Source organism: Sesamum indicum, linkage group LG3 (assembly GCF_000512975.1).
Source record: "Sesamum indicum cultivar Zhongzhi No. 13 linkage group LG3, S_indicum_v1.0, whole genome shotgun sequence".
NCBI classification, from domain to species: domain Eukaryota; kingdom Viridiplantae; phylum Streptophyta; class Magnoliopsida; order Lamiales; family Pedaliaceae; genus Sesamum; species Sesamum indicum.
This window is the reverse complement of record NC_026147.1, coordinates 16643977-16655621: the sequence shown is the minus strand read 5'-3', so window position 1 is coordinate 16655621 and position 11645 is coordinate 16643977. Positions and strand designations below refer to the sequence as shown.

Below are 11645 nucleotides of genomic sequence, written 5' to 3'. Positions count from 1 at the left end.
TATTTTGTATATAAATGTAGTAGTATTATTTAGTGAAAATAATATATGGTTGTTTATACTAAGAAATTTCCTTTAATTTTCATTTTGCTTTGTCGGCTCCCAACTCTTTCCTCCCATTTTCACCAAAGCCAACGGATTAGCTTTAAATATATTTTTATTCATATATAAAAATAAATTATTACTATAATTTAAAGATAATTATACTGTGCTCTCGTGAGATTTGATATAATTACATACAAAATCTTTATATAATTTAAAAAATTACATCAATACACCTGAGGTTTGTTTCTGCAACAAATAGATTCTGTTAGTCAAATTTTACCAAATTTGCTGATATTAGTACAAAAGTTTAAGGAAATCTATATTTACCTCTAATTAATTTATTACTGACCTATTGTAGGTCAAACAAATATTTTCAAATCAAATTAACTTTATACACCTTCACACAATAACATGTAATAAGTGAATAATAAGTCAATTGGAGATACATATTTTTTGTTAATTTCAATAAATTTAATAAATTTTAATTGAAAAATTTATTAAATAAAAATAAATTTAAGATACTAAATATAATTTTTATGTATAATTATTTCAAAAAAAATGAAGGATAATGCAATTGTCCTTGTAATTTAATTATAGCAATAAAAGCGAGGCGGCCACTATAAAAGGGTAACAGAGCAGATAGGTCCCAGACAAGTCGCAAGTGGTTGTGCAACCAAACTTATGATGACGTGCGCACTTCCCAGAGAAAACCCAATCATTTTCATTACTATTTCTTGATTTGATTTATATATATACACACACATAGTGGAGCTAATTAAATACTTATCATAATTAAGCTGTAAGAAAATTTTTAACGTTAAAAATCCGCACTTCTTGTCTATTATTGCAACTTAAATTAGTTCTATCTTTATTTAATTAATAATTACTCTATACATTGTAATTTTGATTGTTCACTTTTATTATAATATAGTGACTTAAATACGACAAACCAAAACAAATAAAAAATATAAGGACAATGCAACCTCCATAACTTTAGAAAAGATAGGATAATTATGACCCTTGACGTAGGAGGCAACAAGTTTCTTATTTAAATTTTCAGGATAAATTCACTACAATAAATATGATTTTCTCACTGCATCGGTCATTAATCGTGATTTCTACAAATAAGGTCAAAAGTATTAGCATAATTAAAATCATGATAAATATTTTGATCATAGCTAAAAGTCATGACAAAATATTAATTAACGGTGGAAAAATTTTATTTTTCATATCGATTTTATTTAACTGTGGTTAATAATCAAGATATTTTCTTTTTCAAAAAAAATAAAATAAAGGACGGCGTGGTTTATTTGACCTAGACATCTCCAGGGATCTTAACCATTAGAATTTATTAAAAATAATTATAATACAATAAATAGATATTCATTGATCTCTTACAAATTTATTGCATGCCAAATAATTTTTTTTATAATTAAACTATTCTTATATACTTCATCTTTATAGAGTTAGTTTGATCAAGAAAGATTTTTTTTAATTTATAATAAATTAATATGAATCTTTAATCAAGACAAAACAAAATTATGATCTCTTTCGGCTGCATTGATTCAATTGTCTGAATGTGGTTCCTTTTTCCCCTTTGTGCGTAGGGGTCCCTTAACCTTTTGCATCGGAATTAATTAGGATTGTCAGGTTCTGATTAATTATATATATCACTTTTCTATATCAAACACACAAATAAATATACATATATGTGTGTGCATGTGATCTGAATATATACATAATTGGGGAAAAAGAAAGGGTCGGATCCAATATTAGAAACTTTATTAATATTGAAAACTTCAATAAACATGTAATGGTCTTTGTTTTATCACAACATGATTTTCAAAATTTTGACAGTGACAAAAATTATTTTTAAGTTATTGCTATTGGTAATTAATAACATAAATATATACAATAATAAAGTAACTAGAGACATTTTAACTAAAGTAATAATTATAATTATACTTACTGAATTGTCGGCACTAATTATTTATAGTTATTAAATATTAGATCGGATTTGTGGATCCATGACCCAATTGGCATGTATATTCGAAATAAAGTATGAAATCTCACAACTTGATGTTGAGATAAGGACTCCTCTTAAATATATAGATCCTATCTGACAGAGCCAAATGCATGTTAAAGTATAATGCACTCCTTTAAAAGATCCTCATTACAAGAAAATATGAGATTAATGACAAATTATCAAGTAATAATTATAAAATTATCATTAAAATATATATTAAGTGACAATAATTTTTATTTTGTCACTGTAAAATTATTAGTGACAAAAAATGTGCAAAAAGTTGTCATTGAATACAATTAGTGACACATTTATAATGACAACATAATATATGGCAACTATTATTTGTTGTCACTAGATCATCATTATACATGAGTCACTAATCGTATTTAGTGATAATTTTGTGCATATTTTTTTATCACTAATTCATGTTAATAATAAGTTTTACAAAATAATGGTAAGTATTGAAATTATGAAATTTCTTATGTGATAAAATAAACAGTCTTGTCACTAAATATACATAGTACTTAGTGACAACATTAAAATTATCACTTGATTTTTTTATCTAACATATATATATATATATTTTTTTGTATGTAGTCTTCAAATGCATGTTGGGCTAAGAACTCTTCTTGGGGTAAGTTGAATACACTTACAAATAAAGTACATAACTGTGATCATATAAATACAAGTTCAAATACGAGTGAGTTTATCACAACATGCAAGTCTCCCTAAAAATGCTCTTGATCCAAATATCCTCTATCTTTGTATACTCTTTCTCTGTCCTTGGGTATTCTTGAAGATATTCATGTGGGTTTCAAGATGACGAGAAAGACATGTTTGTTCTAATCAAGCCAAGGGCTTGATCCGACTACATGGATTGACATAAAATAGGAGCAAAAAATTACTATTGCTTATATTTTTAAAAGCTACGGATTAAAATTATTATTAACCCTGATTAAATAAAATTGATGCAACAATTTAATTTATCTACTATGAAAATTATATTTGCTATAACTATAATCAAGTCAAATATTTTACCGTGGCTCTTAATAGTGACAAATACTTTAGTCATATTCGTAACAATCAAGACTAATAACTGTTATATGATCGTGGTTAATAACTATTTATTTTTTTCTAGTGATACTTCTATTGCATCAAATTAACCCACAATCTACACTTATATGCCTACGTATTTAAATATTTCAGCACATACATAAAATATTTGTATATGCGAGATATATTTTTTTATTCAATAATACACGAGAATTACTATCACTTAATATAAATAATTAATGAAAATTTTCGTATTACTATTTCAACTTTTAATACTAAATAATTTTTTATTGAAGTGTTCACGCGTTAGAAGTATCTTCATATAAAATATACAATCATGTCCTCGCACCTTCACTTGTCAATTTGTCTTATTTTTTAAAATAATTTTCCTGATAGAGAGATCCCAACAACATGTTTTTATAGGTTAACAACAAAAAAACATTATGTTCCATTTTGTCTTCAACTTGCACGTTGCGCTTTCTTAATAATATATGTGACATTAATATCTTACTAACTAATACTACATTTAGGTACAAGGGAAAAAAATTACAAAGAATGAAAGTACAATTCATTTTTTTTTATAAATTTTCTTAGTTTATAGTACTATTGTTATTCCAAATTATTTTCATCAACAGTACTTTTACATCTTCATCGCCGCGTCTTGTTATCAATCTCTACTGCTACATTATAGGTAATGTTATAAATTTGAATAATTTATAATGGATTTCTCTTAAATTTATTATAATTATAATTATCTTTTTATAATTTAAAAAATTATAAAAATTCTCTTATATTAAACGTTGTATAATATGTATTTCTCGTGACAATTCATTGTAAAAGAGTATTTATTACAAGATCGTTAATTTTAAGGGGTATCCTTAATTATAAATGACTACGACTTAAAAATCGTGGTAAATCACTAAACAACGGTTAAACAAAACAATGTAAAAATTTAAATTTTTATCACGTTTAGTTATATTAGTCATAGCTAAAATATTTGCCATGATTTTAGTCATAGCTAATGTCCTAGCCACACTTGCAGAAACAATGACTAATGGCTGTTGAGAAACTGTAATTAATTTGTATTAGCCACAATTTTTTCCTTTTGACTATAGTTATTAACATAGAGAAATATCATATTTTTGCTGTGATTATTACATGCAAATTCCTAGCAAATTAAGATGAATAATATAGGATAAATTAGATTGAATTTGAAATTCAACACAATTACAAATACTATATTATTAGTTGAGAAATTAAAAATAATTTTATATTTAACATAATTACGTAATCTTTGAATGATAAATGAAAATGTCAACTTTACCTTTTAAAGATTTTTTTTCTTGGTGGTTTATTAATTTTTGAAAATAATGTTAAAATCTTATGATGTTCAATCTACCATTTCAACCCTCTATGTTTACTATTTTTAAAAAAACCACATTTTAGTTCGTAATAATATTTTAAAATATATGTAAAATTATACTTTATAATATTAAAAAAATATTTTAGACAATTCAATGTAAAATCTTATATAATTCTAACAGAAGCTAATGAATAAGCATATTTTGGACAACTATTAATTTTAAAAATATTGATAATTTTTTAAATAATAAGTATTTATTTATAATTGTATAGCAGAGCTTGATGTAATTTCTCTATGTACAAATAAAGATATGCTTGAAGTACGTATAAATAACTGTAAAAATAATTCTCAAAAATATTATATTGAAAAAAAAAGTTAGAACTTCATATGCAAGGGAAAATAACATGCGGTTCACTTATTGCCTTGTTGTATTTTATACAAGGTTTACTTTTAGCAGTATAAATTACAATATGCATGAGATGAGTGTCCAATGGTATATATGTCCGGTGTATGTATGTATGTAACGTATGCATATGTATACATACATGAGAAAGAAGTGTTGAAGTGGAGCTGCTGCTGTAGTTTCTTCATGTGCAGCAGAGCAGCAGAAAACAAAAACAGAGCATCTCGCATTCTCGCATTCACGACTTATCCGAGGGCTTTTGCACTTTTATTTCTTTCTTAGTTATTAGCAACTTCTTCATTGTACATATTGCTTTTCTCTTTTAGCGTTTCTCATTAGTCATTAGCGTTTTTCTACCAGAATAGCTGAGGTGGCTGAAGTTTTGTTTTTTCTTCACCTGCATTGTACCTCTGTGTATTTTAAATGGGTATCCACACCCACTTTCAATTCAATAAAATTCTTCCTCTCAGATTTTATACCTGCTTGCAAAGATCCTCTCCATGAATGGAGATTTTTTGAAGCTTCTCAGCATGGTATCAGAGCCTTCGATTGAAGGTCTCTGATCCTGCTTCCGCGACACACAAAACAGAGCACTTGTGAAGCGCAGCAGCTATGGCGATGGAGGCTGCGACTCAAACCACTGTAAATGCGCTGGATCGTTTGAAGTCCGAAGCTCTGCAGCTTCATAGCTCAGAGCATCCAGGTATGATGCTTGTATCCACGCCTCTTGATGGCAAAAATTTCTTGAGTTGGAGTAGAGCTGTTCGTCGTGCTCTAGGAGCAAAATCGAAGCTCGATTTTATTACTGGAACATGTGCAAAACCTGTAGAAGACCCTGAGTTATTGGAACAATGGACGCGTGTTGACTGTATGGTGACGTCCTGGCTACTTAATGCCATGACTAAAAACATCGCTAATGCTTTTATATACACTAAATCTGCTAGAACCTTGTGGATTACCTTGAATGAAAGGTATGGAGTATGTAATGGACCACTCTTATATCAATTGGAGCGAGAGATTGCATCTGTTAGACAGGGAGATTTGTCAGTTGTGGATTATTTCACCAAAATCCAAATGCTATGGGATGAACTAATTCAGCTGAGACCATTACCTGAGTGTACCTGTGGATGCGCCTGTACATGCAATGTCGCTAAGGCGATGGCGGACCTGATTGAGCAAAATCATCTTATGCAGTTTCTTATGGGTCTGAATGAAGAATACGATAATGTGCGGAGTCAGATTCTGGTTGCTGAACCTCTACCGAGTATAAATAAAGCCTATTCGATGATTTTACGCGTAGAGAGGCAAAGGCAAGTACACATGGGTGAATCACTTGAGGGAGCAGCATTGTTTGCTGAAGGGGCAGCCAAGAAACGAGAGGAATTACCAAGAGGACAGAGTTACAGAAAGAGAGGAGTAGTAGATAAACGAAGTATGAAATGCGAGCATGGTAGCAAAACAGGTCATGACAAAAGTACTTGTTTCAAGTTGCACGGAGTGCCGGAATGGTATAAAGAATTGAACGAACAAAGAAGGAAAAGTGTTGGGGGTTCGAACAGGGTGAATATTGCGCAAGGACCAGAACCTAAGTTTCAAAAAGAAGTGCAAAGGGAGGATCAATCCTCAGTTAATGATGTGGTCATGGAGCTTATGAAGATGCTGAAAAAGTTGCCTTCAGACCCTATCCAGGCAAGTTGTTCAGAAAATTTTGCAGGTATGCACTACTGCACCTTTACTGGTATTGAGCATTTGCATCCAAGTTCCTGGATTATAGATTCTGGTGCAACAAGTCATATGTGCAGTGATGTCAATGCTTTCCACTTTTTGAGTAAATCCCTTTTCACATCTTCTATATATCTACCTGATGGCACCTCAATACAAACTAAACAATCTGGTCACATACATTTATCTAAGAGACTCGTGCTCAAAGATGTGCTATACGTTCCCACTTTTCAGTCTAACTTGATCTCGGTTAGCAAGTTGTGTACCACTTCTGAACTTCGTTTCACTTTCTTTCCCTCTTGTTGTCTGATACAGGACCGGATGACTAATGAGGTGGTGGCAGTGGCAAAGCAAACCAAACATCTCTATATTCTCAATAAACAGTCTTTTGATACAGCTTTTATCAAATCTTTCCAATCTGTTTCTTCGAACTTTGTATCTCGTGTTATAGAATCTGATGCTTTGTTATGGCACAAGAGGTTGGGGCATCCCTCGCTCAAGGTACTTGAACATGTTCCCACCATGAAAAATGTTACTAAAAATGCTGAAATATGTACTGTGTGTCCTCTCGCTAAACAACATAGGTTGCCTTTTCCCCATAGCACTTCTTCGACATCCAAACCTTTCGATCTTATACATGTCGACATATGGGGACCTTATCATAAACCAACTTTGTCCAATTGCCATTATTTTCTTACGATTGTGGATGATTACACTCGTGCGACTTGGACATATTTGATGAGACACAAAAGCCAAACTCCTACTTTGTTAAAAACATTCTTTAAATATGCCCAGAATCAGTTTCATTCATCCGTTAAACATATACGAACTGATAATGGGGCCGAGTTTTTAGGCAGGGATTGTCAATCTCTATTCGCATTGCTAGGCATCTTTCATCAAAAATCTTGCCCATATACTCCCCAGCAAAATGGTTTAGTTGAGAGACGTCATAAGCAACTCCTTGAAATAGCACGGTCTCTGCTTTTTCAGTCATGTTTGTCTACAAAATTTTGGGGCGAAGCTTTGCTCACTGCCACCTACATCCTCAACAGGCTACCTTCTTCTGTACTATCTTGGAAAAGTCCATATGAGATGTTATATAATACTACTCCAACTTATGATCATTTACGAATCTTTGGGTGTCTATGTTTTGCCACCGTACCCAAGTCTGACAAGGATAAATTCAGTAAAAGGGCTCTAAAATGTGTCTTTCTTGGGTATTGCCATGATTACAAAGGGTATAGATTGTATGATTTAGACACAAATAAGCTTGTAGTATCACGTGATGTTATCTTCCATGAACATGTTTTTCCTTTGCAGTCTCCATCAACTCAAGCCCCAGATACCAGTCTACCTCTTGTCCCTGATATAGAACTTGCCCCTGATGTTATACAGACCCCTTCTCCTCAGTCCACTGAACCTATGTTTCCTGATTCTGTTCCTGCTAATGCATTCCCTTCTCCTATACAAAATACATCACCTAGACCTCTCAGACATTCAACTCGTCATGTTCATAAGCCCGCTTGGCTATCTGATTATGTCTGCAATCATCACTCTACTTTCTCCACTGCACACTTGCATTTTGTTGCCCAGTTATCTGTTTTGCAGGAACCTAGATCTTATTCTCAAGCTCAGGGACGCGTTGAATGGGAATTGGCAATGAAGGATGAAATTCAGGCTCTTGAAAGGAATAATACATGGAGTTTAACTTATCTACCGCATGGAAAACGAGCCATCGGTTCACGATGGGTCTACAAGTTAAAATTGAATCCTGATGGAAGTGTCAGTCGATATAAGGCTCGTCTTGTCGCGAAGGGGTACACTCAGATTGAAGGAGTAGATTATACTGAGAGTTTCTCTCCAGTAGCTAAGAGTGTTACTGTACGGGTGTTTCTTAGCATTGCTGCAGCTTATTCGTGGCCGGTTCATCAGCTTGACATTAACAACGCCTTCCTCCATGGGCGTTTGGATGAGGAGGTATACATGACGCCTCCCGAAGGATATGCTGTGCAACCTGGCATGGTTTGCAAATTACACAAATCACTTTACGGTTTGAAACAAGCCTCACGCCAATGGAACCATGAATTCACTCAGAAGGTAAGTGCATTCGGATTTCTCCAGTCTGCCCACGATAATTGCCTGTTCATTAAACTCACTAGTGGTGGTTTTTTAGCTTTGCTCGTTTACGTGGATGATATTCTCATCATGGGTCCGGCGGAGGGACTAATCATAGAGGTTAAGGCTTACTTGGATGATCTTTTTACAATCAAGGATCTTGGGTATGCAAAATATTTTTTGGGATTGGAGATTGCCCGCTCCTCTGACGGAATGAGTGTTACACAAAGTAAATATATCAGTGATATTATCACTGATACTGGGATGACTGATGCACATCCAGTTCTGACTCCTCTTCCTCACGGTATTAAATTCAGTTCTGAACTTGGATCCCCTCTTCCTGATCCTGAAAAATATAGAAGGCTGATAGGGCGCCTATTGTACCTTGGTTTCACGCGTCCTGATCTATCGTTTGCAGTACAGCAACTAAGCCAATTCCTGCAACATCCCACTGATCAACATTGGTCTGCGGCTTTGCACGTTGTGAAGTATCTTAAGGGCTCTTTGACTACTGGTATATTCTTTCCTTCATCCTCTAATTTTCAGCTTGCAGCTTATACTGATGCTGATTGGGGCTCCTGTATGGATACACGTCGCTCCGTTACTGGTTTTTGCATCTTTCTTGGCTCTTCCCTCATCTCCTGGAAGACTAAGAAACAGAACACCGTCTCACGTTCTTCAGCCGAAGCGGAATATCGTGCCATGGCTGCCTCTGTTTGTGAACTTCAATGGATCTCTTTCCTGCTCAAAGATTTCCAGATTTCAGTTTCGACTCCTATTCCATTTTGGTGTGACAATCAGGCCGCTTTACACATCACAGCTAATCCGGTGTTCCATGAACGTACGAAACACCTCGACATTGATTGTCACGTGGTCCGCGACAAGTATAAAGAAGGTTTCATTCTACCTTCTTTTATCTCCAGCAAGTTACAAGTTGCTGATGTCTTCACGAAATCACTTCCCAGTGCTGCCTTTCTCAAATTCATGTCCAAGCTGGGTTTGCTTCGTCCTCCAGACCCAGCTTGAAGGGGGGGTGTTGAAGTGGAGCTGCTGCTGTAGTTTCTTCATGTGCAGCAGAGCAGCAGAAAACAAAAACAGAGCATCTCGCATTCTCGCATTCACGACTTATCCGAGGGCTTTTGCACTTTTATTTCTTTCTTAGTTATTAGCAACTTCTTCATTGTACATATTGCTTTTCTCTTTTAGCGTTTCTCATTAGTCATTAGCGTTTTTCTACCAGAATAGCTGAGGTGGCTGAAGTTTTGTTTTTTCTTCACCTGCATTGTACCTCTGTGTATTTTAAATGGGTATCCACACCCACTTTCAATTCAATAAAATTCTTCCTCTCAGATTTTATACCTGCTTGCAAAGATCCTCTCCATGAATGGAGATTTTTTGAAGCTTCTCAGCAAGAAGTAATGTTCACATACGGAAGTAAAAGAGTGTGTAATCATTACAAATGGGGTCATGATAGCAACCAAATAAATGATTAAAACTATACGAAGAGAGAGAAGGAAAGAGAGAGAGAGAGTGCAAGAGAAAGAACAAGACTGCGCAGCCACAGCCGCCATTTCTTCTTCCACCCCTTCCTGTGATGATTGATAATAATCACTTATTATTATTATTAAGTTTTGATTATTATTACCAGTTCATCACTCCTAAATAGAGTCGAAGGGACAACGGGAAAAGAATAGACAGGGACTTGCCAAAAATAAATTTTTTTTATTAATAATAATAATAATTTATTGCAGTGGAGAGGGAGTGGAGTGGCCGGTTTAAGCTTCCATTTCTCTTGCAATTTTCGACGTAAACGAAGTGAAAATCTAGCTTGAGTTTTCACCCCACTCCCACCAAGTATAAAAGGAGCACTACTGGTTAACCCTATATATATATATATATGTGAGCAACTGTAAGCATAACCGCCATTTCTCTTCCACAAGCCTGAAATCAAGACTAGTTCTTGTTTATTTCTTCTTAAATTTCGACACGATTTTCTGTTTTTTTCTGACTTCAAATACACGTTAATATAGGACCTATAATTTCGCGGCCTTGAAAAAGCTGCGATTTTTAGCCTCCCTCCACCTATATAAGCACCTCATTCGCAAGGCAAACCCTACTCGCCCAAGAAACAACCTTAATCTCAACGTACGTGCGTGTTTGGGTGGGATACTGTTGTTGTTGTTATTATTATGTATATAGAAGTAGGAGGAGGAGGAGGAGGAGGAGGAATGGTGGCGGAGGGTGGCGTGGTGGCGGCGGTAGTGGTGGTGAGGGAATACGATGCGGAGAAGGATCGGCGGGCGGTGGAGGAAGTGGAGAATAGGTGCGAAGTTGGGCCCAGTGGGAAACTCTCCCTGTACACCGACCTGTTAGGGGACCCCATTTGCCGGGTCCGCCATTCCCCTGCTTATCTCATGCTGGTTGGTGAAATCCATCACTTCTTTTCTTTTTGGTTTCTGCTAAGTCTGTTCTATCTATATCTTGGTTGTTCTGATGGCGGCGGCCGTGTGCAGGTGGCGGAGCTGCTGGTGGTGGGCGGCGGAGAGGATAAGGAGAGGAGAGAAATCGTGGGGATGATAAGGGGTTGTATCAAGACCGTTACGTGCGGGACTAAGCTCTCCAGATATGGCAAAAACTGCTCCACAAAACCACCTGAACCTCTCCCTGTTTACACCAAACTCGCCTATATTTTGGGCCTCCGCGTTTCTCCCTCTCATCGGTACTACTTCTGTCTGCACACTCATCAACTCTTTGTCTTTTTTAGCAAGAACGAACCATCTTCTCTTTCCATAAATGGATTCTGCACACACCCTTTTCATCATAGACAACTAATTATTGCCTGCCTTATTTAATTAATTACTCCTTTGTTTATGTGATATAAATAAATATATAAATTAGTACTTTTCTGTTCTGACATATAA

General features: G+C 34.7%; 1 protein-coding gene across 1 annotated transcript in view; it reads left to right on the top strand.

Annotated features, from left to right (window-relative positions):
- The window catches only part of LOC105158598 (probable N-acetyltransferase HLS1), a 2205-nt gene continuing 1123 nt past the window's right edge, over nt 10564-11645 (top strand). The window contains exons 1-2 of the mRNA XM_011075395.2: nt 10564-11144; nt 11238-11443. Of these exons, the coding sequence (XP_011073697.1) occupies nt 10914-11144; nt 11238-11443 (437 nt within the window). The 5' untranslated portion in view covers nt 10564-10913. The remainder of the gene's footprint in view (nt 11145-11237; nt 11444-11645) is intronic.